Source organism: Copadichromis virginalis, linkage group LG23 (assembly GCF_057382275.1).
Source record: "Copadichromis virginalis isolate Kocher_CV1m ecotype Utaka linkage group LG23, C_Virginalis_male_GT1.1, whole genome shotgun sequence".
Lineage (NCBI taxonomy): Eukaryota > Metazoa > Chordata > Actinopteri > Cichliformes > Cichlidae > Copadichromis > Copadichromis virginalis.
Window position 1 is genome coordinate 23,881,958 of NC_140639.1, and position 27,935 is coordinate 23,909,892.

Below are 27,935 nucleotides of genomic sequence, written 5' to 3' on the forward strand. Positions count from 1 at the left end.
TGCTGTGAGTCACAGTGCGCAGCATAAAAGTCCTTTCACATCAGATGCAGGATACGCTGCTAATGCTAACTGCTAACTAAAAGCAAAGGATCCAGAATTTGTTATGCTGGCTGCTGGGCTCTGTGGGTTTTTGCAGCAGCTCTACCTGTACTAGATGCACCTTCTCCTTGTCTTTTCTATCTCTGACTTTATGTCCTCTACAAGAGTTAGTTTTTTTTGCTAGTTCTTCAAATGTTCAATAAAAACATGTATGCTAATTCATAACGAAGAAAGCTTTGTAATGAAGACTGTCATTTCCAAAACACTGCCCGCCCCCACCCCGCGGTCCGCAGCGCTGTTGAAAAGGCTGTGGAAGTCCCTGTATTAAACACGTAGACCTGTGACACAAAAATCACCAAACTCGGACGACCACAGACTGTTTTCCTTCGTGGTGATGAAGGAAAACGCTGGGTTGGCATGTAAAAGGGCATTTATTCCCTTCAAGGACCTGCAGTTCAAAAAAAGCGCCCCTCGACAGCCAAACCCATCTGTTCTCTGATTGGATTGTTACATTTGTGATTGACATGACATTGACCAATCAGATGAAGGGAAGAAAAATAGGGTCAAAAATCCGTACTTGTAACTTGCAGGTTTTTTTTTTCTAAGTCCACACACAAATCTTTTTTACGCACACACAAATTCTTTTTACACATACAAATCTTTTTTACGCACACACAAATTCTTTTTACACATACAAATCTTTTTTACGCACACACAAATTCTTTTTACACATACAAATCTTTTTTATGCACACACAAATCTTTTTTACAAGTACAAAATATTTATGACCACATTTTGAGCCCATACCAGATGCCTTTGTGTGAAAGTAACTGAGAATAAAACACAGAAAAACATGAAGGAGATTTTCCTGGTCTGGCTTTTTATAGCAGATAACCTTAAAAATATTCTACAATGTTCTGCATATAAAGTTTACATTTCTTCAGTATTGAATAACAGAAAAAACAGGCTTTCTTGTCCGAGGTCATTTAAGTGAAAAAAAGAAAAAGACAGCAGCCACAGCGCTGTAAACAACGGTAGACTGGTGGGTAATAAGCGAATGAATAATACAGAAAACAGAGATTGGAGACGGGAAACTGTTCTTGAAGTACAGAGATAGAGAGAGAGCTAGCTGTGCATGGAGTGTGATTTTAATAGTCGTGGAAGCAAAACAGCAAAATTCATGACGACATTGGTCAAATGTGAAGCGCAGTTTGCTGCTTCTTTTGCTGCTGGCTCGGTGAATTTTGGTTGGAGAGAGACAAAACCTGCAGCTCAGAATCAGCGCAAAAAGACGTAAACACAGCGCGGACTGGACGCATCAGAACCGCTAAGCTCCGACAGCGTGTCCGTCTACGGGCCGTCGGGTGAGAAAGCCGAGAAAGACAAAGTTGATTCTGATGCGTCGGTCCGTTCTGTGTTTACGTCTTTGTGTGGAATCCGTGTACCTGCTCTCATTTGCTGTTTGGTTGTTGTTGAAATGGTTTTGTGAGCTTTAATCGGAGAATCTGGCGTTTCTGGCAAAACACAGTTATATTTAAAAGTCGATTCAGGATATAATGAATTGATATCGCTTTATTCAAGCTACTCACCTCCCACTTCCACCTGCACTTTCAACTGGACCACGACCAATCAGAGAGGTCCCACCCCTGACTATCTCTGATTGGTTTAGTCCACGATAGGGGCAAAATGTGTGTCTGTTGTTGACCACAGGGAAGGTTGCAGATTTTTATTTTTTTCTTTTTGCTACCCGAACAGTTGGTCGCACAGGTGCAACCAAATATTTTTTTTAGTCGCACCACTGAAAAATTTGGCCGCATTTGCGACCAAATTGGTCGCACTCTAGAGCCCTGCTCTAAACTGCGGGCGTGCGCAATTGCGCACTGCTAGCACGGTCTCTGCGCACAGGAAAAAAATCTAACCTGAATTGAAATTAAAATCAATACTTTAACAATTCTGTTTTGCAGTGTTAGTCAGTAAGTGACTGGCTGCTCCAGTATGGGATTAGAACGATGCCACCGTATCCCATAGTCCAGCCAATGATGCGATTCACATTCGTATATACGCAGCTAATCAACGTCGTTGACAGGCTACGACAGCGTCCTTATGTGCCAACACCGGTGTTTTAGCTAGCGAAGCAGCGTGGCTGATGTGGAGTGAAGCCACGTTAATGACAACATGTACAACCATTGGAGATGTGAGCAGGACTGACGGAAGAATTGACGGGAAAAGTGTTGACTTTATACCAGTTTTTAAATTGTGTTGATAGGCCACGTAAAACCAGAGTTATGATAAAAAAAAATATATATATATTTACCAAACATATATGTAATGTTTGGTAAAAATGGCGTTTTATAAGGAGAACGCTCGAAAGCGCTCGAAAGCGCTCTCCGTATGTGAGCAAAAACAAAATCAAAAAATTTCCCAGCCTTTCCTGTTGGTGGAAAAATGTACCATGTTGACCAATCAAAAAATGAAAAGGCAACATGGCATTTAGTTGTTTAGAAAGGGGGAAGTTTTAGGAGTGACGGCGGTGTTTTGAGATGTGAGAGATTTGCGACGTTTAGCGCAAATCTTGTGTCGTTAGTGTGTAGTGTAGTCAATAGTTTTGTTGTGTGTGTCAGAACAATGAGGCGACTGCTGAATGTTACAGGTGATACAGGAGTGATACATCTCCTGTTGTCAGGCCTGCAGGTATCAGGCTGTTGTTCTTCTTTATCTCATAGTGGACAGAAATAATTTTTTGGAGTGGCACAAACAAGTTGTGTGGCATCAAATTTGATGCAGAACAGCTGATTGTTCTGTAAATAGTTTGAAATGTTTATTTAAAAAACCGCCTTGGCTGCATTTTTAAGTAAACAGCTGCAAAAAACTTTGTTGTTTGCATAACTCGATTCGATGCTGGCGTGACCAAAGTACACACGTCTAATGTTGCTCATTGTGGTCCAAGTGGCCGCTCAGGGAGTTTGTGTGTCACTCAGACACATGAAAAATTAGAGGGAATGTTGATTGTCACTGGCATATGCTCTCTATGTGGGTCTTGTTGCTACTATCCTCACCTCTGGCTTTTTGGACACAGAGATCCCAAAACAGAGGAATACTGTCAGACATAAACGGCTGCAGATAGAAACAGAACAGCTTGCTACCCAGTTACACCCGGTAACTTTTGTTTAAGGAGCTAAACTTTTTCTTAAAACTAACTGTGGTCTAAAAGCCATCAGCTATTAGGTAAATTAGACCACAGATATAGCAGAAGCTGTTCTTACTTTATAAAAATTGAGCAATCAGGTTACATGTCACCTGTTACATCTCTCTAGCTATGTCAGAGTTGCAGGTTTCACAGAGCAGAGCAGTTACAGCGGATGTAATAAAGGCAACTCTTTCTTAGTCCCACAAAATCTATCTGACAATGTAGCACCCATCCAGTTATGCGGAAGTGTGGATATGTTGTGCCCGAATGTTAAAATGCTCTGAAACAAACGGCGAATACAGGCTTAACTCTTTGATGCACACATATCTTCATTTAGCTTCTAGCTTTCACAATCACAGTTGGTTGTGCCCTCTTGCTTGTTGAACTCCCCGCAAGGGCCCGATTTATTCTGCATACCTTCACGTACTAGGTGAACTCCTTTCATAGATTGATTTAATCTGTGCGTGATTAATTTCTGTACTGTCTTTTAAAATTAAACTTCACCATCTTAAAGGTTGAACCTGTGAAACTTCCTTTATTTCCTCTCTCTTCTTTCAGAACATCAGCTCCTGCCGGCTTGCCAGCATCGTTGGCCCAGCGGGCACGTTACGCCACTTATTTTGATGTGGCTGTGCTGCGCTGTCTGCTGCAGCCGCACTGGACGGAGGAGGGCGTGCACTGGGCCTTGATGTACTACCTGCAGCGCCTCAGGCAGATCCTGGAGGAGAGGCCTGAACGTCCCCCAGAGCCCTTGGTTGCACCTCTGCCACGGCCACGCAGCAGCTCCATGGTGGCTGCGACACCCTCACTGGTCAACACCCACAAGACTCAGGTCACTCATCGAAACAGCTTTAATAGTCGCCTCTAAGCCATCTTTAGGATGTCCGTGTTGCTCCTGCTGGTTCGTGACCTTTGCCTTCTCTTATTTTTCGCAGGATATGAGCTTAAAATGCAATGAAGAGGGGAAATCTCTGAGCACAGAGACCTTTGCAAGGGTTTCCCTGACTAACCTTCGTCGGCAGGCTGTCCCTGACTTGTCTTCCGACCTGGGCATGAACATCTTCAAGAAGGTCAGAGACTGGCCTTTATGTTTTAAGCTAAAACAATAAATACAGATTCATGTGATTGAGAGGACCTGTTGTTCCACTTCAGTTTAAGAACCGCCGCGAGGACCGCGAGAGAAAGGGCTCCATCCCCTTCCATCACACGGGGAAGAAGCGCCAGCGTCGGATGGGGGTTCCCTTCCTGCTGCACGATGACCACCTGGACGTCTCTCCCACCCGCAGCACCTTCTCCTTCGGAAGCTTCTCTGGCCTGGGTGACGACAGGCGGGCCCTGGAACGTGGAGGCTGGCAGGCCACCATCATGGGTAATGAGATTGGATGCCACCAGTTTGAAGTCTTGCTTCCACTCCACCGAGCTTTCATGAGTCAGAGGATTTAGTCTGGATCTGGCTGTCAGCTGGTGAATTAGGTCACTTCATTGACACTGGTATTCCTTATGAGCTCTCACTGAATAGTGGAGATTAACATTCGCTCAAGGCACAAAAGCAGTTATTATTTTTATTATTTTCAAGCGTTAGTGACTTTTTAAAGGCTTATTTCCATTAAGAAAAAAAACCTACTGTCCTCTTTTACCATGCTGTTATGAACCCACTTAACCTGAGCTGCTGCTAGAAAGATTCAAGTCTGTGTCATAGTGTATAAGTATGAGATACTTCTTACAACATGTCATAATTTGAAACCCATGACTGCTGGAGGGTCAAATTGTTGCTCCTATAGTTTGCTAATTAGAGCAGAAACTCTTAAAAAATAAAAGAAATTATGAAAATGCCCATAGCTGGCCATTGATAATTATTTTAGCACTTTATGTCTCAAATATTTATACATTGAAATACACTCATTGGACACTGTTTACCTTGCAAAAGAGGTTGCTTTAAGTTTTCATGGTACAGACTAAACAAGGTGCTGGAAATATTCATTAGAGACTTTAAGTCCACATTGACATGATAGCATCACACAATTGCTGCTGATTTCTAGGCTGGACATGCCAGAGGGGCTCTACTGGATCAAGATCTAGTGACTGTGGAGGATGGATGGAAACCATGGACATCAGATACAGCTGGGTAAAAAAAAAAAGTTTAACTTTCAGCTCAACAAACACCAAAGCCGCAGAGACAGACTCTCTGGGGTAGGCAGGACGTAAATGCACTCTGTCTCTGTGGGCTTTGATGTTTGCTGAGCTTAAAGTTAAGCTTTTCTTTTCAGCTCCATCTGATGTCCACGTTTAGTTGTGTTATTTGGTTGTGTGCTTTCGACCTAAAACGTGTCCATTTGTTGCATCTCTTTCCAGGCAAATTCACACGGCGGGGCAGCACAGACACAGCTGCAGATGCAGACAGCCTGAGTGCCAAACACTCTCATTCCCACCACTCGCTGCTCAGAGACATGCCCGACCACTCTAACAGCCACAGTGACAACACCGTCAAGGAGGGTAAGAAGATGGTTTAAATATGGGCCTGAGCAGGTATTTAAAGCAAGCCCAAAAGTAAAATTTCTAGATGTTAAAAAACCTGAAGGAGTCTTAAAGGGGACCTATTATGACTTTCCTGGTTTCCTGTCATATATACACCGGAAATGAAGGCCACAGTTTCCAAAAAAAAAAAAAAAAAGAGCTAAAAGCTGCTCTAAATCCTTGTTTTTAGACAGTTTTTTAATACTCTTGGATCTGCATGACATCATTGAGAGAGAATATGCGTAATATGGTCATCTCAGAGCAGCCAATCAGAAGAAAGTTGGCTTAAAAGAGGAGGGACTGCACCAAAGCCCAGCCTGAGGTGAAGACGGATTATTTTGAAGCATGAATCATGCAAAGCTGCTCTGTTAGAGTCTCAAATATGGTGCTAGGAATGAGCAAAATGAGTAGACCAGTGTATTGATTTGTCTTTCCTAGGCTTAACAAATCAACAGAACATAGATGATGTCACTCACACAGTTTAAACTCTCTCTTTTGTTGGTAGATGGTTAAAAAACAATAAAAGATAGATCACAGATGTTTTAAATGAGACAAATTAAAGCCGGCATACGTCAAATCAAAATGAGTTCTTAGAGATGCTGGCAGAGTGCAAGAGGAACCACAAACATCCACGTTATTTGAAAGTAAAGCGAAATAAACAAATTATCCACTGCTGATCACATTAGTGTCCATCAGCTACAATAAAGGGAGGACAGATGCTGCCGGCTCCCTTTGAGGCTCGCTGAGCAAAGCAGAAATAGGGCAGGATTATATAACAGCAATATTGTTGTGACAATGCTAATTTACACACAAACTACACACAAAATAAGAGCACCGGCTTTTAAACTGATTCACACTCTGCCACACGCTTTCTGTTTGGGTTTAGCGAGAAAGGAGCTGAATTTGACATGAGGTGCTGCCGGGATGAAAAGTACCAAAGTATCAGGCTCATTTTGTGAGGAAGCTGTCAAAAGGGTCAAATTTGCAGAAAGGACACTTTTGTATTCAGTACATATCACATGCAGGACTGTAGAGATTCAACCGTAAATATGAGAAGAATAAATAAGTGACTGAACTCAAATACGAGAATGAAATGGTTTCTTTTCGTTGACACATGGGCTTCAACATTAACCATTGTTCCATTGTTGCTTTTGAATCGCTTGCCAGATGGCAGCAGGGAGAACAAGCTGTGTCTGGGATGGTTATTGTCTTTAAGTGTCCTCGGAGCGCTGAGGAGACACCTCACCTAATCAGTATCATTGACCCGGTGGGTGTAATCACCCACCCGAGCCTCCCAGTTTTCAACTGTTCACATCCGATCCCAGTTAATGATCTTCACAGTTTGGATGCTTTCTATTGCTTCTGTGTAAAAGCTTCCAAGACCTTGCCAGAGTGCTGTGACATCAGACACAATAACACTTAAATTAATCATTAAAGTCTCAAACTGAGCGTGCCAGGGTTTTTTTTTTTTGTGTGTGTGTTGATCTCTTACAATTTGAATGCAGCAAGTGAAATGGTGCCAAGTGAAAAAAAGAAAAAAAAAACAGGTTTCACACACATTTCTTCTCAAGTACATCTCTGTACAACCTTCTGGCTGTTGTGCCTTATGTGAAGCTATTAAAGCTAAACCCAAAAGAATAACTTTATGAGCAAAATGCAAAGGTATGTGGAAAACTAAGTACATCCATTATCCTTTTGCTGCTCTGGAACATTCAGGTTTGTGATCACAGAATGCAGCAATGCAAACTTTATAGGAGCAGACGTTCGAGCAAATACCCAAGAGCGACATCAGTTAACATGTTAAATCTTAACATTTATGACAGTACAGTTCCAAAAAGACTGATAAGTGTGGCTTGTTTGGAGAGGTTTCCAGGAGAAAGCCTCTTCTCTGTTAAAAAACATACAAACAAACAAAAAACACGGCAGCACAGTTTAGGTTTGCAAAGTTGCATCTGAACCAACCACAAGACTTCTGTAACAATGTGGTTTGGACAGACGAGACCAAAGTGGAGTTGTTTATTTGTAGTATGAAGCACCACAGTTGGAGAAAATGGAACTCAACACATCAAGACAACCACCTCATACAAACTGGCAGCACAGTGGTGGTGGGGTCATGATTTGGGCTTGTTTTATGGACCTGGTCAGCTTCCAGTCAATGAGTCTTCATGGTCTACCAAATTATCTGTCTGACTGCTGTTATTGGTTCCAACTGGGTCATGCAACAGGAGAATGATCTCAAACAAAGCAGCGATGACTGAAAAAGAAAACAACCAAAGTTCTGCAATGACCCAGTCAAAGTCCAGACCTTTGTACCTGGAACATAACATAGTTAGATAAACATCGAACTAATAATACAAGAAAGGTCTCTATCTACCCATCTGTACATCACTGGAAAAACCACAGCCATTCATCAGATCCACAAAACAGTTGAGCTAAAGCACTATGGAGCTACCTAAGTGGAACAAGAGGGCGATCTCGAGGATCTGTGAGTTAGAAAAACTATTAACCAGGACCGTGTACTCAATAAAAAATGATTTTCTGTTGTCTAAAGTTCGATCTCAGATCTCCACCATCACCATGGCGGCGTTCAACACAACAGTTGCGTCCTTTAACGTGGGCTACGCCGACTTCTTCACTGAGCACATGAAGAAACTCTGCAACCCCGTGGCTGTACCTGAAATCCCAGTGGAGCCGCTGGCATGCGCCAACCTGCCGCGCAGCCTCACTGACTCCTGTATCAACTACTCCTGTCTGGAGGAAGGCGAGAACATCGAGGGCACCAATAACTTTGTGCTGAAAAACGGCATGTTGGACCTCACAGTGAGTGATTTAATTGGACCCTGGGGGCAAATACAGCTATTAGAAGTTATGGCCCTATTTGGCTGCTCTAATAAGCAATTATGTCACCAGTGGGACTCCAAGCAGACTCGATTCTGATGCTTTCCTTTTTAAGTCATAACATCACAGACACTTTACAGTTTCCTTAATTATTTCTCTTATGTTATTGGGACCTTCTTGGTCAAACTAAATAATTCTCTGATTTTGTCACCCTTTCTTTGCCTTCCTTCTTCCAATTTAGGCTATCCTGAGAGCTCTTTACTCCATTCTCAGCCACGATATCAGTTCCAGGATCTGCGACGTGGCTCTCAACATCATCGACTGCCTGCTGCAGCTGGGCGTGGTGCCCGGGATGGGCAAGTTGTCCAAGCCAGATAACAAGGAGAACCAAGAGGCTCGCGTCAAAGATGCGGCAGCTCAGGGCCTCGGAGGAGTCGCCCAGGGAGGCGGGCCGATTGCAGGGGCTGGAGGAGGTGGAGGAGGGGGTGGTGGAGGAGGAGGGGGAGGGGGAAGTGGTGGAGGGAGCGGGCAGGGGAGCAAGGACGATGTGAAAAATAATAAGGATGACGATAAAAAGGTGTGTTTGAACAGGTTTGTTTAGAGTGAGATTGTAAAGGTGTAGGATGCCTGAATGTCTCAACTTGTGTGTTTTCTTGCTTCTCTTCACTGGGAACAGGAAGAAGCTGGTGGCCTCAGCCCCCACCGCCTGGCTTTGACAATGCTCATAAAGATAGTCAAGTCTCTGGGCTGTGCTTACGGCTGTGGTGAGGGCCATCGAGGACTATCAGGAGATCGCCTGAGGATGCAGGTTACTCTCTATTCTCTAATTCTTTGAATGTGTGCAAATAAACACAGTTTCAGATGGTGACATCGATTCATTACCTATTAATTATTTACTGAATTGCTCCTTCGGTGTAATAAAAGTTTAATAAAAATGAAACTCATTGGCTGGAGCACTGGGCTGAGTTTCTAACTTCAGTGAGAGACAGCCGCAATTTCTTTTTAATTCTAATCAATTGGTTTTTTCATTAAAAACAAACATAGCATTAGTTCAGGCAGGCCACAAAACCCTAGCTGCAAATACTGGCTCTTCAACTAATCTCACTGCCAGTGCACATCTACAGATGACTCAGCTGATAGTGATCTAAAAATCAATTCAGAGAGGGTGGTATTTTAACTTGGTTTAGGATCTGCAAGCCACTTTGGAACCCACCTCCACTCATACAGTGGAGACAAAAAGTGCTGTTTAAAAGTATTTTTGTTTGTTTTTTGTTTGTTTGTTTGCATATTTGTCACATTTACATTTACACAAAAACTGAACTTTGTGGAAGGTTTGAGTCCCGCATATCTGGGATCAAACTAACAATGATCCAAAACACACCACCTCTGAATGGTTAGAAACAACCAAAAAAAACAAAAACAAAATGAAAGTGTTGGAGAGACATAGTGAAAGTCTGGACTTTAATTTGAATGAGATGCTTTGGCATGAGCTTAAACAGGCTGTTCAGTTAGTTTTTCACACAGGGCCAGGCAGGTTTAAAGAACTTTTCCTTTAAATGAACTAAATCATAATTTAAAAATTGCATTTTGTACTTACTCGGAAGGGGGGGAGATACATTTTCTCAGAACTGCATAAACTACTGAAGATGGAAATAAAAATTTCAATGGTAAATTAAATTTAAAGGAAAGCCACTTTATTGCTAGCTGACTTATTTAAAAAAAAAAAAAAAAAGTCCAGCAGCCAGAAACTTTGCTCTTGAAGTTAATTTTTTAAAAATCTTTCTTTCAGGCCCAGAACTGCCTCACCAACCTGTATAAGCTGGACAAGCTTCAGTTTCGCCTGACTATGCGCGAGTACGTCAACAGAGACTCCCTCAATAACATAGTCGACTTCCTGCATGCACTGCTGGGCTTCTGCATGGAGCCCATCACTGACAGTAAGTGCTGCGGTGTGTGTTTGTGTGTGTGCGCGAGAGGGATGCAGATACCAGACAGTCACAAAGAAAAATATCATAAATGCTGGTAATAAATGCAGAAACAGGATGAACAACACTGGCTTTGATTGCGTATATTGGATTGTTGCTGAAAAATCGTGTGGTAGGGGTAAAAATATTGTTAATTAATTTGAGCATTATTTTTTTTTAATTAATCGATTAATCGTTAAGTCCACAAAATGTAGGGAAATACAAATGTTGACAAGTTTACAGCTACATCAATGCTTTGAATTAAATACAAGTCTGAATGGTAACATGCTCACAATAACAGAAAAATATATCATTTGCACTTCCTAAACAGAAGTTTGTTAGCATGTTCACCGCTGAGTTCATTGTCCGCATGCTAATTTGCTAGCAACTAATCAACATTTCCATCAGCTATGTGCTAATTAACAATATTTCTTGCATGCTAGCAGGAAGATACTGAACATGCTAACATTACCCTTCTAAACATCAGCATGCTAGCAGCTTATGTGTGAGCATGTTAGCATCCTGGGTGGTGATTACTACCAAATTAAACCAAAGTATTGGCTAAATTAAGAATTTTAACTGAACATAAGCTTAAAGTTATCGAAATAGAGTGCTGCAGGAATGAGTCTTACCACCACACAATGAGTTAGCATTTTACACTTATGGTTTCGTCATCTGCCTGAAAGATACCTGTTTATGGTTAACATAGAAGCTTTACATAAGTAGTAATGGTCTGGTCTTTAGCAGTTCTTCTAATTAGGTAAATACAATCTGAGATGAACACAAGACAAATTACAGTATGTCATTATTTTTGGAAAACTAAAAACACCCCAACATTCAGTAGCTTGTTAAAATAAATTGTAGAATAAACACACAATAATGTAAAGTAATTGTTTTAAGGATGACCCCACCAGTCTTTCTTATCACTATGGAGGAATTTTGGTCGACTCTTCTTTTCAACGTAGCTTCAGTTAATTGAGGTTTGCAGGCATTTATTTGTGCACACCTCACTTCAGGTCCCACCACATGTCATGTTGTAGAGTTGCTGCTGTGCTTGGGATCATTGTCCTATTGCATGACCTAGTTTAATCCAGACTTTCAGACAGATGGCCCCACATTTTACTCTAGAATACTTTGGTATACAGAGGAGTTCATGGACAATTCAATAAGTGCAATGTGTCCAGGTCCCGTGGCTGTAAAACAAGCCCAAACATCACCCCTCCATTAATGTGCTACAGTATAAGGTGTTTGTGCTGATATGCTGTGTTTGGTTTTGTGCATTATGGTTAAACATCTCCACTTTGGTCTCATCTGTCCCAAGGACATTTTTTCAGAAGTGTTGTGGTTTTTTTCCAGTGCAACTCTGCAAACCTAAACTGTGCTGCCATGTTCTTTTTAGGGAGAAGAAGGCAGCCCTTACAAACAAGCCATACTTATTCAGTCTTTTTATAATTGTACTGTCATGAACTTTGACATTTAACATGCTAACTGAGGCCTGTAGAATCTGAGTTGTAGCTCTTCAGTTTTTGCTTGGACAACCTTTCATGGGAAGATTGGGGCATTGTGTTAAAACACACCTGGATGCTCCAGAGCAGCAAACTGAGACAACTTCTCCTCTTATAGAGATGCTGATGATCAATTATTCAAGTGCATCTGATTAGCAGTACCTGGCTGTTACCCTGTTAATTCCTATGGTAGCAGTAAGGGTATAGTTAGTTTTCCACAGGACTATAAATAAGTGTGTCATAGGCTAGGTATTTGCCAACAAGCTAAAGAAACAAGAATATAGGGGAGATTTTGTAAAGTCATGCAACATTAGCATTAATCCTCACTCCCTTATTAGTCATTCAGCCCCTTCCTAAGCCTGATTCTGTTGAAGGGCTTTTCCTGTTAAAAGGGATTTCTTTCTTCCCGCTGTTGCCAAGTCCTGCAAACAGAGGGCTGTTTGATTATTTGGGTTTTCTCTAATATAATATGATTTTTACCCTAAATGTGCTTTGAGATGACTGTAGTTGTAAACCAGCGAAACCAAAATCAAAAACCATTAAAATTTTATGGAGCTTTATCCTTTTGAATGAAATCATTAAGTATCATACACCTATATTTCCCACAGAGCTTTTTTTCGAAAGTAATTCAAAAAGTTAATGGAAGAATCCCATTGGCCTCTTGTCAACAGGCTAATATGGAAATGTGTCATTCCTGCAGCAAAATTACAGTGTGAGGGAATTACAGTACTCAAGACTCAAGATATTCATCTTAACAGTATATGCACAAGCGAATTTGTTTATTTATTTTTTAAATCAAAGGCTTAAACGATTAATCGATTTCCAAGTTAACTGTTCGGTAAATGTTTCAACCTAATGGCGCAGATATTTATGCTCTAGCAAAGTCTGTCAGGTTTATTTTACTCAGATCTGTCCCATTAAAAGGTCTAGTGTGGACGCTACAGCACAGGCCAATATAAATGAAATAATATCACATAAAGAGGTAAATACTTAAAGCTCTAGTGTGGTCGACAAAGCTGAATTGTCCTACCACTGTCTCACCCCGCACTTCGACTTTGCATTTCAGCGCTATCTCTGTTTATATATGTGTTTTCCCCCTTCCTCCTTCCACTTGTCTCCGCTCGTCCGTGTCGCTTTCCTTCGTTGTCCTCCTCCTCCTCCTGCTTCCATCCTCCTCCTTTTTCTTCATCCACTTCAATGAGCTGAATCCTACCTTCCTTACACGCTCATCCATTCTGTACACTTGCCAATCCAGAGCTTTGCCCATTACATTCCTGCTCAATCAGTGGCTTTTATCGATGAGCATTAGGACACATCCTACATGCCAATTCAGTTTTGCACTGGAATTTGAAGATTTTTCTACAAGAGACAATTGGCAAGTTACTGAACCGATGAGCACCTTGTTTAGTTTTCAGTGTGTGTGTGGGTGGGTGTTATTTTTTAAGTGTGTGTGTTTGCATCTTGGGGGTTCACCTCCTCGTGGAGGTGGGGTGCCACTTCCTTTCTGACACCGCCTTACATGTCTGTGCTGGCCTGATGTCAATCAACTTTGTGCCCCGCCTCTTTTCTCTTGCAGAGTACGGCAGTGCAGGTGAGAGGTCCAGGAGGGCGAAAAAAAGAAACATCGGTAGATACACATGATCAATAATCAATAACAGTTGATAATATAAGCAATAAGATGACTACACTGACCTGATCAGACCCTTCCCTAGACACCGCTTTCATTGCTGCACCCCTCACTCTGTCCGAAAAGTGACAAACTCGCCTGCAACTCTAAAAGTTCTGGTTTAATCTGGCTGATATATTAATCTAACTGGACCAAGAGACTAAACCCTCTACTGTATGTTTTTAAAGCAGGCCTTAGTCACTTGCATGTATTCCTTACTCCCTACTCAGAATCCTTTTCAGTTTGGCTTCTCCCCCATATGCTTTATTAACCCCCTTTTCCTTTGCCCCCTCTCCTTCCTTCCTTGTTGTACGGGCTCACTGTTGTATGCTCAGTGCTGTCAGCAATGACTAAACCACCTGCTGTGTCATCCATGGTCTCTCCTGCCTCCCTGCTGCTTCCAGACAAGGCGGGCTTCGGAAACAACTTCGCCACAGGAGACAACAAATCTGTAGCCCAGAATATGGAGGCCGTGGTGGTGGGCTGCATGTTCAAGTCCCTCATCACCCGCTGCGCCTCAACCACACATGAGCTGCACAGCCCCGAGAACCTGGTGAGTGGGGCGTGAAATCGTCTACCTGGTTGCCTTCCAGCTGTTTTGGTGCTCCGCATTAGATTCATTAGTTAAATTAATGCTTTATTATAGATAAAGACGCTTGATCTCATTCGTTGTATCAGACATGCTATCTAAGCTGCTCTCTGGTCTGCTAGAACATGTATTGTAGATGTAGGTCTGTGCAAAAATCAAGAGCCACCCCTCATTTCTTTATATTTTACTTCCAAGAAAGGTCTTTCCAACTTTTTCTTTAGACATTGGCTTCTTTTTCCAGACCATTCTCCTTCCCAACGCATAACATACTGACGATTTGTCACATCCTGAGGCGTCCCATAGGAACGCAAGAGGTAACCTTCCGCGTCCCTATGATACGCGCCGGATTGTGGATGAAATCCAATAGACGCTCCCAGCAGTAATACATGTTCCAGCTGTGTATTCCAGCTCTAACCCTAACCTTAATCCTAACCATAAACATAACCTTATCCCTAACTTTAACCACAATCTTAATCATATTAGATTGTTTTTTCCAAAGCAATTAATGATGAGAAAGTAAAATAAATGTACATGTGTAGATTCCTTCCAAACGGTTCTCATGTTTCCGAACGCATAACATACTGAAGATTTGTCACATGGCGACGTATGTTACATTTTGGGATGAGAATGTGTTGTCTTTTTCACTCATTTTCAGTCCAGTTCTTGACAGAAAACTTAGCAAAGAACCAATATTAAATTATATCTGTAGGCACTTTTTTACTAGCACCCTCTCACAAAAATGCATCATTTGTTCCCATTGCTTTAGTAGAACCTATGAAAAATGCAAAAGAGATCACAGTTCAACAGGCATAAAATACTATTGTATGCCTGTAACAGTATTTGTGTACCAACAAAGTGATTTACAAAGAGCTACCAGCTGAAAACTTCTCAGGATGGTGTGTAGTGTTTCCTTACAAAATTTGAGGAAACTGGACAAACGGAGGACAAAAGAAGAAATATCAGGCCTACAAAACTATCTACAGCAGTTAAACAGGATCTGAAGGTCACCTGACACAGTGCCGGAGAGATGCACCTGGACCTTCAGCTAATCAGCTACTGTTCACTGAAGCCTCATGAGAAATGGAGATTCTGTTAAGGTTTGAGCTGCATTTCAGTCAGTGGTGTTGGAGAACTTGTCAAAATTGATGAATTATGAACACAGAAAAGTACCACCAGATTTTGATCAGATTACCTTGACAGAGAACAGAACAAAAGGCAGAAATATCCAAAGAAGAGCTTTGAAAGTCCTTCAAGAAGCCTGGAGAACTATTCCTGAAGACGACTTAAAGAAATGACAAGAAAGAGAGTTCAGACTGTGCTGAGAATAAAGATGGTCACACCAAATATTGACTTTCAAGCTTATTAGAATTGTAAAAACTCAGTTTTTGCCTTATGTTTTGTATTTCCATGTATGTTTGCACATGTTTTACTTTTCTTTTTTAGAAAATTTTGAAGGGAGCTCGCACCAGACTATATTAAACATGCAGTTTAGTTTTTCCGCACCATTTTCTGTCTTTTGTACAGAGGTTTTATGCATCAGCAGAGTTTAAAAACACAGAGTTTCTGTGTGACAGTTTTTTCCCCTTTTTATGTCTGACACGATATCTGCTGTTCCCCTTAAGAGTGTTTCATAATAGCTATATATCTTCTTTCAGGCCAAGGTCAAGTCAAGATGAGCTGATTTGTTTAGCATCCATCAGCTACACAGGCACTTCAAACTGAGTCGCATACGGAAAAGAATCAGATAGCACAAGTATGATGGTTCAAAAAAGCAAAAATCTAAATACAAAAAAAGATGATAAGCACAATCTGACAAACTGAAAGAGCAAGAGACTATATATGTAGAGGGAAATGACTGGACCACAAATCACAGCTGAAACTAATTGGGGTTGATTAGGGCCGGCAGTCAGAAAGGGTGGCAAAGAGAAAGCTTCTGTCTCTTTTTGTCTCCTAACTGATGAACATAATAAAGCAGGAAGTGACTAACATGATCACAGCACACTAATCTGTAGGCTAGAGCTGAAATGTTTTGAATTAAAGTAATGTTAGCGTGCAAATTATAGCTATAAACTACTTTTTTCATATAATTCATGTAATTTTCAGATGCTCTTTAGTAAAACTGCATATGGAGTGCAATTCTTTTTAAACCTAATGTCTAATTAAACAATATACAGTTGTCTTAAAAGTGAAATTGCAGATAAAGTGACATTTATGACAGCTTAGATTGTGTTTAACTTAGTTAAAATCAGGTCCACAGTAAGTGTCTTAAGGAATATACGTAAGTTGCTTAAATTTGTGCTGAATTCAACTAAAAACAATATTTCTTTCACACTTTTATATCCATATTAAGGTCTAAAAATCACCACAATACTCAGAATCTGTTATCAAATATCCAATGCACCCTTGATAAGTGTATTTGGATGCGTCTGAAAGCATTGAAGTACCTCGGCCTCTCTGCGGTGCTTGCAGAGCCTTTAGGCTGGCGTGAGTGGTGTACGTTGGCGGAGGATGACACACTTTTCGAGGCAGGCTTTGTTATGGCACGAAATCAGAGGCCACCCACTCACAAGCTGGAGCTGGTGGCTTGACAAAAACACAAGCCTGCTCCCGCACATTTGCTCAAAATTACATACTGTTCACACTGGCTGCTGATTCTCTCTTTTCTCTTTCACACATTCTTTTGCTCTCACTTTGTTTGTCTCACTCTGTCCTTTCCCAGGGTCTGTACTGTGACATCCGCCAGCTGGTCCAGTTCATTAAAGAGGCCCACGGAAACGTGTTCCGCAGGGTGGCACTGAGCGCGCTCCTGGACAGCGCGGAGAAGGTCACCGCCACCAAGAAACCTGATGAGAAGGAGGAGACCAAACAGCCCGGTCCCAGGAGGTACACTCAATGGCTAGAAACGGTCTTAATGTGACTTCACGGTGAAAAATAAATGTCTTGCTGCAGTCATTACTGTCAAATTTAAAGCCCATCACCTTGTAAAGGTAACAGAGCTCTGCTTCTCATCACTGCTTGACTTTTTTGTTTTTTGTCCTGTCTGCATCTGTTTGTTTTTTTGCTTGAGTGACTGATTTGATGTTCTTATTTCCAAAATAATGTGGCTGTTAGCGCTCTGGGTAGCCCTGCCAGGAGGCAGCTCAGCTGTGTTTGCTGCTTTATCTGACAGCCGCCACCGCATGCCATGGCACTGAAGAGAATAAACTACCTCTGACTTATTTTATTTCCACGTTTGAGGCTACAAAGTCACATGACTGCTGGCTGTGAAGCGGTGCCCATATAGAAAGCATAGACTTACAGTTGCAGAGACAGCTGACTCTTTGTATCTGTACCACTCCGTTTCTACTTAGACTCATGGACTATATATAAAAGATGGACACAGCCACCACAATCGTACTGATTTTTGTTTTGAAGCTTCACTGTTGCCGTCTTTGTTTTTTGTTTGTTTTTTAAACTGGACCTCAAAACCAAGGGCTGGATCTCGTTTACAAACCCAGACACATATGGTGTCTTCTTGTATCATCTATTTCACTCTAATTGTGACCCCGTTTATTAAATGACCATCGTAATGATACAGTGGTCCCTCGTTTATCGAGGGAGTTACATTCTAAAAATAACCTGCGATAGGTGAAATACGCAAAATAGCCAACTTTATTTTTTACAATTCTTATAGATGTTTCAAGGCTGTAAAACCCCTCACTGCATACTTTATACGCTTTTCTCAGAAAGGCACGAACATTTTCACACTTTTCTCTCTTGTTTAAACACTCTCGAAGTTCAAACCTTCGTAGAAAAATAAGTCCAGTATTATGGAATGAAACCAAGGCACCCGCGGTTGCCTTTGAAGGTGCAAAACGTTTCATCGACATTGTTGTGTTTGTTGGGGAGAAAACGTACAAACATACAGTACAGCACTTCAGAGTCACACTGCTAACAATCGAAGATTTGTGTAAATTTGATAAGCTGAACGCATTCTGTACTCTGATTGGTCTACAGCCAATCAGGACGCAGAACACAATGCGCTGTTAAAAAAAAAAAAAAATCCACAAAACAGCGAGGCCACAAAAGGTGAACCACGTTATAGTGAGGGCCCACTGTACACAATAAACTTCAAGCTAGTAAATGAGACCTCATCATAAACTCATCAGAAAGGTAGTTACTGAGGTCTTGGATCAAGAGAGAAGGAGGGTTATTTTCTCATAGACTTGTGTCCAATCTGACTTCTTTTTGATCCCCTGCTGGCCATTAGAAAGAATGCATTTTTGAGGCTTGTCTGTCTTTTATATATAAGGTACGGTTAGAAGGCACTGGTTGGAAGAAGTTTAAGTAAAATACACTGCTAAAAAAATTAAAGGAACACCTTGAAAACTCATCAGATCTAAATAGGGAAAAATTATTCTGGATGTTTATATTGATGTGGACTGGTTGGGTAATGTGTTAGAAACTTAAGGAGGCTACATCATTTGATGTAAATGAAAATTAAACCTAGAAATTATACAGCAAGCTAATCTGTTTTACCGAAACCTTATAGCCTAAACACAAATGGTATCAATTCTTTCATTCTCCAGGAACTGCCTTTATACTCTTCCCACATGAGGCCGGGTATTGTTGAGCACTAGGAGGGACTCAGAACCTACTGCACCACCGTAGGATCTGACAGTTGGTCCATTTACTTCATCCTGACACCTAATGGCAGTCAGGGTGTCACTGCCTAGAGCAGGGGTGTCGAACTCCAGGCCTCGAGGGCCGGTGTCCTGCAGGTTTTAGATGTGTCTTTGATCCAACACAGCTGATTTAAATGGCTAAATTACCTCCTCAACATGTCTTGAAGTTCTCCAGAGGCCTGGTAATGAACTAATCATTTGACTAGTTGACCAAGGGTGATATCTAAAACCTGCAAGACACCGGCCCTCGAGGCCTGGAGTTTGACACCCCTGGCCTAGAGAGATCTGTGTATGGGTATGCCTCCCCAGACCACCACTGACCCAGAAACAAACTGGTTATGCTGAACGATGTTACAGGCAGCATAACAACCCTTTCACATCTGTCACATGAGTTCAATCATCTCATCTGTGAAAATCACAGGGCAACAGTGGTGGACCTGCCAATTCTAGTATTCTATGGCAAATGCCAATCGGGCTCCACTGTGCCAGGCAATGAGTATAGGGCCAGTAGAGGATGTTAGGCCTTCAGGCCACCCTCATGAAGTCTTTTCTGATTGTTTGGTCAGAAACATTCACATCAGTGGCCTGCTGGTGATCATTTTGAAGGGCTATGGCAGGAGCAGTTACTGAGTTAAGGGCCTTCTATGGCCCTGTTCAGCTCTCCTAGAGTAACTGCCTGTCTGCTGGAATCTCCTCCATGCTCTTAAACTCTGCTGGATACACAGCAAACCTTCAGCCAATGGCACATATTGATGTGGTCCCCTGACGGATTTGGACTACCTGTGCAACATGTATAGGTTCCAGGTCTGGTCATTTAGTTTGACACTAAATGAGTAGTGACACCGTGCTACTAAATTGACCAGATCCTACAAGTTTGACCGACTGGATGCTATACTCTGAATAAAATGTGTTCCTTTAATTTTTTAACAGTTCATATGAAATAAAATATGTAAAAGACATCAGTTCAGTGGAGATTAAAGTAGTGCGATGCCTAAATTACAGGTCAGAATGGAGCCTTGAATCAGGTGGCCTGAGCGCTATGTCTGTGTGTTGGGGTGTGTGTGTGCGCGCAGGTCAGAGGCGGGTGTGTCCGGGGAGAAGGGTCAGGTGTCCAGTACTGCAGACGAGTGTCGCAGCTACATCTCCAGTAGACCCCCCCAGACACCCGAACAGTGAGTGTCCGCCTCACCTCTCCATAAAGCACCATCTCCGTCGAGCTCAGTTGCCATTTCTCTGCTCAAAGTAGAAAAAGCTCTTCCTGTTGCTCCTTCTTAACCCTCTGATAAACATTCAGTTTATACCAAAACATCCTGTAAAATAAAAAAGAAGTAAAAAGTGTTTTGTGGGAAATGTTTTATCCTTGTGCTTACCTTTCCTCTCCTCCTCTCTCTGCTTCTAGTGAAGAACAGATCCCGGGTGCTCTGCTGGGCAGGAAGGATTTTTGGAGGAAGATGTTCAAGTCGCAGAGCGCCGCCAGTGACACCAGCAGCCAGTCGGAACAAGACACCTCAGAGTGCACCACCGCACACTCTGGCACCACCACCGACCGCCGCTCACGATCCAGATCCCGTCGCATTTCGCTTCGCAAGAAGTTGAAGCTGCCTATCGGTAAGAGCAGCCTCTTCTTACCCAAGGAAGTCCCTGGGTAGGTTCAAAATAAAAGTCTTAAAACTACAGTGAGCTTTTGCCTCCTAGTAAGTGACGAGAATGCACTAGAAAATATGCACTAGCTCGAAAATAGGATTTCTCTAAAAGATTAGGCAGCCTAAGGCTATGTGTGCTTATGGAGACTTACAAATCATCCTTTTATTGAGCAGCGGTATACATTTCAACAACCATATCTCATTGCATTTGCTCTTACTTTGAAATCCCCTCTAACATAATGTGTTTTATGTGTTCAACATTGTGGCACTGCCTGCCCCGAGGCCAAGTCACTTCATCTCTTTGGTCTGTTTTGTGCTCCTTTTTGTGCCATAGCATGCCGCAGGACTGTTCGCCTACCGCTCACTCTCTCTGTCCTACGTATGTCGATGTGGAACCATCTTCATACTGTATCCGTACCATGTCTGTGTTGTGTTGATCATCCCAACCCCCTAGCATGTTTGCAGACCTGTGGAAAAAAAACTGATTTAAATGAAGAGAGTACATGCTTATTTAGCACGCGTTGCTCTAGGGAAGCAAATAAGCTTCACCCTTAAATGAAGAAAATTAAAACCTAGGGATCATGTGTAGGGTGATGATAGACTAAGTTTGTATTTTTGCAACATAAGGCCCAGGGGCCAGAATCAGCTCAGCAAACACTTTAATCCAGCCTCATTGGACGGCTTTGGAAAACGTGAGGGATGGCGTAGATTTTGGACTTTTAACTGTATTGTCATAAGTTTTACAGCTTTATTTTTACTGATAATAACTTCATTCATGCTATACCAAAGTAACTAACTTGTAGATTAAAAAAATAAATGATGGAAAGTTCCTGTTTTTTTTTACTATTTGCTTTAGAAATCTCTTTTTTTATTTTTATATTTTTAACAATGAAACAAAAAAGAAATTCTGTTTAATTACAGCACAGTCTGAACAATGAGCTGTAATTTCACACTGTTAGGTGTGGGCTGTGTGCGGACAGGGATAGGACCCAAGGTGCAGACTCCAGAGACAAACGTAAATTGAAATAGCTTTAATGCTGAACTCAAACATAACATAACTGGAAAAAATCTAAATAAACTTAAACCGGCGGATTGACAAAACACACAGCAAAATAAACGGTAGATCACGACACGGACACAGAGAAACACAGGGCTTAAATACAAAGAGGGAGCAATCAGGGAATGAATAACAGGAGGGAAACGCAGCTGGGGCAAATCAGAACTGACGAGACAAAAGGAAGCGTAAACTGAACACACTGAGATAAGACAGAGACCTTCAAAGTAAAACAGGAAACACATAACACAGACTCACATGCAGGCACCACAGAGGGAACAGAGACGTGGGACCAGGGCAGACACAAACACTGACTGTACACGGGGATATAGGAACTAAGGATACACAGAGACGCGAACTAGACAAGGGGATACAGGTGATAGGGGAGACAGAGCAACTAAAGAAGACAGAGACATAAACCATAAGACAGAACTCAAAGAAACCAAAGACTAGAAAGTATAAATAATATAATAAACTCAAAAACCCTGGGTCAACAACCCAGGCATCCTAACACACACTTTATTTCTTACAATTTAAACCCACAAAGTCATGCTGTCAATTTTCTTTGATTTACTACAACAGTATTTGTTTATCACGTAGAAAAACTGAGACATTGAAATTGCACTTCTTTTTCTTATCTTAAGATATAAATATATAAAAATATGTATATATATTAAATGTGCAATTAAACTTATTTACACAGGTAGAAATGAGATGTTCACTGGTCTCCCCTACTTAAGATCAAGCAGGCTGTTTCTAGCTTAAATTAACCAAAACAATATACCAACACAACTCAAGCTACACCTACCAGAGATAGGACAGAGCATAACAATTTTTTTCATACTGTTTGAGGTCTGTAATATTTGAAATTCATTCTTATATAACAATATGTGAGCATGAAAAAAAGGTTAAATCAACGCATCATTATAGTTTGAGATGTTTGAGATAATTTGAGCTTTCGGACATGGTGTGTTATCCTGCTAGAAGATGCCATCAGAAGATGGGTACACTGTGTTCAACACTAACCCTAACACTTTGGTGTTTAAATGTTGCTCAGTTGGTACAAAGGAGGCCAAGGTGTGCAAATAAAATTCCCCCCAGATGCTTACACCACTGTCATCAGTCTGAACCATTCATACAAGGCATTATTTCATGCTGTTTACACCAAATTCTGACCCAGCTGTCCAAATGTTGCAGCAGAAATTGTGACTCACCAGACCAAGAATCATTTTTCCAATTTTCTATTGTCCAATTTTGTTGAGCCAGTAAATGGTAGCTTCAGTTTCCTGTTCTCAGCTGGCAGGAGTGGCACCAGGTGTGGTCTTCTGCTACAGTTGAGATGCTCATCTGCATACAGTAGTTGTAACAAGTTTTTTCAGTTAAGTTGCTGTTGCCTTCCTATCAGCTAGAAGCAGTCTGGTCACATTCACCTCTGACCTCTGAATCAATAAGACGATTTCACCCAATGCACTGCTGAGACCATTCCAGACCATTCTCTGTAAATCCCAGCAGATTGGCTGTTTCTGAAAACCTCAGAAGAGCCCATCTGACACCAACAACCATGCCACATTTGAAGTTACATAAATGGTAAATCCACTAAATTGCTGAAATGTGATTGGCTGATTAAATAAAAATATAAAACACAACCAGACCCTAACTTTAGCTTAGCAGAGATAATTGGTTTAGTTTTAAGCTTTTATTTGCAAATTTCCTCCCTAGTGCAGTATTGGCTATTTATAAGTGTTTGTAGGTTTTCATTTAGTTATGGGTAGCGTAGTAATTATACTTCCCTTCTATTTATTATGAAAATTGTCTATATACCATATTCACATGGCACCTCCTTCTTTGAACATATCATAAAAGGGCATTTGCAAACACAGCTAAAAGCAAGCAGGAAGGTCAGTTTAGTTTCAGTGTCCTTCTTCTGTAACTTCTTTGAATGACTCTGTGAATCTTTGTGAATCTCTGTGAATCTTTATACACCCTGAATGTGTGTGTCTGTGCAGTAACATTGAGTGAATGCCCTTGCATCGTTCCCTGTTCTACCCATTGGTGTGCATGCATACATAATCCCAGTGTAGTTACCCGATTTATAGATTTACCTCTTTATTACCATACATGATGATGTTCATGTCAGTGTTTTTTTATTTGTGTGTTTTCAGGGAACTGGTTGAAGCGCTCCTCTCTCTCTGGACTGACTGACGGCGTCGAGGACTTGCTGGATATCAGCTCGGTGGATCGACTCTCCTTCATACGTCAGAGTTCAAAGGTCAGCTCGCCGCCACTGAAAGCCACCATAGTGTGTCGCAGCTTTTCTAATCAGCCGTCCTTTTGAGCAAACAGAGGTTTGATTTGGTCTACGTTGCCAGCTGATATGCGCGGATGTGTTTATGTGTGTTTAGGTGAAGTTCACTAGTGCAGTGAAGCTATCTGAAGGTGGCGCTGTAGGGCCGGAGTACGGCAGGGACGAGGAGGAGAATTTCTTCAAGCGGCTCGGTAAATGGAGGTCTGGCAGGAGGAATCCATCCAAGCTTCACCACACAGAAGAGAAAGATGGTAGACCCCCCCCACCCTGGGGTGCCCCCCTCGCCCACCCCATGCCCCCATCGTTCTTTGTCTGTTCCTCTCTTCTTCTGTCCTCGCCTCTGTTTGTCGCTGGTGGTGTCGTGTTTTGTTTGGCCTCGCAAGTCGTGGTCTTTTGACAGTGCTGCCGTCCACCATTCTCCATGTCAGCCTCGCCAGATAGCTGCCTGCTACGCTCTTTTAATCCAGATGGGTGAATTTTCAACCCATCAGTGTCAATTCAAAGTGATCATTTTCTGGAAGGCCTGCCAAAAAACCTCCCCAAAACTAAAGCTAATATAAAACAACAGGGGAAGGGGAAATGGACTCGATGTTTTATTTTCTCACTATTTTATCACTGATAAACTTGGCGACGTTTACCGAGGTCAGAGGCAGACAGCTGCTTCTATAGGACACTTAATCTTTCTGTAGCTGTAAGGATCGCCCCCTTAAAAGAATGCAGGCTTATAGAGTTTTCACACCGGCTCTGCTTTTCACACCCTGAAGGTACTTGTGTCTCTCTTTTGTACTGTTGATGAGTCAAAGGCATATGCCAAAAAGATCAGCCAAAAGTTCTCTAGAGTTACATGATATGAATCACTGGCCTCATTTCCCCCTATACTACTGACTACAGTTCAGGATGCCTTTGCTGCCTCTACTTTTTCATGCTAGTGAATTAACACTTTTTGATTGCTTGAACAGCCCTTTGAAAGTCATTTTTGTAATTGCTATAAACAAAAAACATCAGACTATCCAACAGCTAAGAGATTTCTTTGTTCCTTTACAGCATGGAAAAATTACCTTAAACACAACTAATATGTAGCTTTATGCAAACGTCTTGAGTCATCCTTTATTTCTTTTATATTTTGCTTCCAAGTAGCCAGACTATTAAAGCAATAGGTCTCCAGGGTCTCTGAAGGTTTTTCAAATTGTTTCTTTGGACATTGGCTGCTTTTCGCTCATGTTCAGTCCAGTCCTTATACCTGATCATTTTCACAGGAATGTTTTTGTTTGTTAAGACACTTAACACTGACCACACAGATGTGATGAATCATTCAAGTATAAAAAAGAAACCTAGCTCAAGGGATAAACCAGTGTTGTGTCTACATATAATAGACAATTTAGCAAAGAACCAATTTTAAATTGTATCTTTAGTCACTTTGTTACTAACAGCCTGTCCCAAAATATGTAATTTGTCCCATGTACAAACGGAAACAAGTTGAATCTTTGAAAATGCCAGAGCAAAGTTTGACAGGCTTAAAATAGTATTTTTGTACCAACAAGGTGATTCCCAAAGAGCTATTAGCTGAAAACATTACATATCTCAGCATGGTGTGCAGTGTGTCCTTAAAAAAATTGAGGAAACTGGACAAATGGATGAAAAATCTACAGCAGATAAATATATAACTAAAAACTAAGAAAAAATTCATTAAAAACCTGACAAAAGACAATTTTTAAGCATGACAATGATTCCAAGCACGCTACCAATGCAGCAACACTAATACCTGAATAGAAAAACACACAGTGAAACGTCTTGGATCATGGTCCAGAACCCGGACCGACCAACATCCAGAGAAGAGCTCTGAATGTCCTTCCTTTAAAAGTTCCAATAAATCACTTCATTTATTTCCCATTTTCCTAGCAAGACATAAAGAAACGAGGGATGACTCAAGACTTTTTTCACAATACTCTAACACATTGTAAAAAATGGTATCTCAGTAAAATAAAATACAATATAGCTAGCAACTAGCTTAAAATAAATATTATAATTACATTCATTTGGATATATGTCTACTCATGACATTGAGTATTTCTGTAGATTTCTAAACAATGTCTGAGCAAAAGCTGTGAAAAGTTGTGCCTGTGATTTGCCACAAAAACCCTAAAGCCAGACATTTATATGTGCTGAAACCAAACTTCTTACTTCCAAAGACAGTTTTAGCTCTATAATAATAAGAAATTTAAAGCATTTCATTTATCCCGATAGGTCTACATTCCCTTCTCTCCAACTGTGCACGTCCTGTTCTGTCCAGCATTGGTTCCTCTCCTCTGCGTTTTCACCCAAAGGTGAAAAAAGAGGACGGGCGGTGTCTCACAACAACTCATGTCTATGAAACCATCTTTCTGCTGTGGAGCGTGTCTCTGTGCTACGTCAAGCATGACGCTGTCAGTGCTCTCTCCGTCTCTTCTGTGGTGATGTCTGGTGGTATTTCCAGTGCTGGAGTGTTAGTGATTAAACACAATGGGCCACATACAGCTTTCCTCTGTGCGGCTGTGGTTACGCCTGACATTTCAATGAGATTTGTAGGTCCTTTTAGAAAGATGCCGGAGAAAAGTGCCTGAAAATATCTTTGGCCCTTAAATTCATCTTGTTTTTTGTGACTATTCTTATACGATTGAAAATTCAGGTGTAACCCCTGCCGATGGCTGTGTGTCATCTCTCACTCAGCTTCATCTGTCAGCTCAGTGCTATTTGTTAAATGTCCTGGATGGTGATGTTGCTTCATGCAATTTCTATGTCTAACCTTTATTGTGCAAACAAGCGAGTCTATAACGAGAACTCTTCTTCAAACGGCTTTTGTTATACCTCTTCCCTTGTGGTCCTCACGGTGTCCTTCAGGACCTCACGGTTTCCAGGAGCGTCTCGCAGCCAGCCAGGAGGCCATGAAGAACAAGAATGTAGTGAATCTGGGCGCCATCCGACAGGGTATGAAACGCTTCCAGTTTCTCCTGAACTGCTGCGAGCCAGGAACCATACCAGATGCCTCCATCCTCGCCGCTGCTCTGGACCTCGTGCGTTTCACTTTGGAGAAAATAATGAAAGAGTAAAGATGTCGCTGTTAGCTTTCAAAGGCTATCACCTATTTATTTCTCTGTTCTTCTAGGAAGCCCCAGTTGTGGCCAGGGCCTCCCTTTTCTTGGAATGTGCCAGATTTGTCCACCGGTGTAATCGTGGCAACTGGCCCGAATGGATGAAGGGCCACCACGTAAACATCACCAAGAGAGGGCTGTCCAGGGGCCGATCGCCTATTGTGGGCAATAAAAGAAACCAGAAGCTCCAGTGGAACGCTGCCAAGCATTTCTGCCAGTGGGGAGACGTGAGTTAAATGTGTCGAAGATTGTTTATGGTTACAGTTTATAAAAAGGCTTCATTAACTGTAAACGTGTTAAATCTGCTCAGGCGATTGGCACGAGGCTCAGCGAACTCTGCCACTCGGACAGTGAGAGCCCCGCCAACATCCTGGGTTATATTTACGATGAAGAGACCAAACGCAGGATGAGGAAAGAAGACGAGGAAGAAGACTATTTAGATGACAGTGAGTCAAAACAGTGTCTGTTACTTGTTTTTCTTCTATTTACAGGTTTCCACTCGGCCAGATCGTCTCTATCGTACTGTGCAGATATAACACAGATGTAGCGTCTCATGAGACGTGGTGACCCAAAAAGGCCTTGCTGCTGTTTTAGCTTGTCTGAGTGGTGTCAGCTACTGCATGGCAGAAATCACATTGCTGAGGCCTGCAAACCAATGCAGTCCTCCAAATAAGAAGCACATAAAAACTCAAACCATTACTCTCATTCATTTGTTTTCTCATGACTTGAATTCTACATTTTCATCCGTTTCCCTATGTAAGGGATTGGACAATAGGATGTTAAATAAATTAGGTTTTTTTAATGATAACTTGTATCATCATTAAAAATATTTACCTCAT

At 41.6% G+C, this 27,935-nt stretch overlaps 1 protein-coding gene across 19 annotated transcripts in view; it reads left to right on the top strand.

Annotated features, from left to right (window-relative positions):
* unc80 (unc-80 homolog (C. elegans)) overlaps positions 1 to 27,935 on the top strand; it is a 73,404-nt gene that overhangs the window by 14,433 nt on the left and 31,036 nt on the right. For 10 of the 19 annotated variants that reach the window (XM_085449615.1, XM_085449607.1, XM_085449609.1 and 7 more), the window contains exons 8-25: positions 3,785 to 4,058; positions 4,162 to 4,296; positions 4,379 to 4,595; positions 5,579 to 5,719; positions 8,292 to 8,560; positions 8,820 to 9,155; positions 9,255 to 9,386; positions 10,368 to 10,515; positions 13,624 to 13,674; positions 14,049 to 14,266; positions 17,022 to 17,185; positions 20,040 to 20,138; positions 20,366 to 20,574; positions 23,826 to 23,932; positions 24,066 to 24,219; positions 26,846 to 27,018; positions 27,111 to 27,323; positions 27,407 to 27,542. In XM_085449615.1, the coding sequence (XP_085305741.1) occupies positions 3,785 to 4,058; positions 4,162 to 4,296; positions 4,379 to 4,595; positions 5,579 to 5,719; positions 8,292 to 8,560; positions 8,820 to 9,155; positions 9,255 to 9,386; positions 10,368 to 10,515; positions 13,624 to 13,674; positions 14,049 to 14,266; positions 17,022 to 17,185; positions 20,040 to 20,138; positions 20,366 to 20,574; positions 23,826 to 23,932; positions 24,066 to 24,219; positions 26,846 to 27,018; positions 27,111 to 27,323; positions 27,407 to 27,542 (3,176 nt within the window). The remainder of the gene's footprint in view (positions 1 to 3,784; positions 4,059 to 4,161; positions 4,297 to 4,378; positions 4,596 to 5,578; positions 5,720 to 8,291; positions 8,561 to 8,819; positions 9,156 to 9,254; positions 9,387 to 10,367; positions 10,516 to 13,623; positions 13,675 to 14,048; positions 14,267 to 17,021; positions 17,186 to 20,039; positions 20,139 to 20,365; positions 20,575 to 23,825; positions 23,933 to 24,065; positions 24,220 to 26,845; positions 27,019 to 27,110; positions 27,324 to 27,406; positions 27,543 to 27,935) is intronic. The other 9 variants (XM_085449617.1, XM_085449619.1, XM_085449622.1 and 6 more) reach the window with 5 other exon arrangements.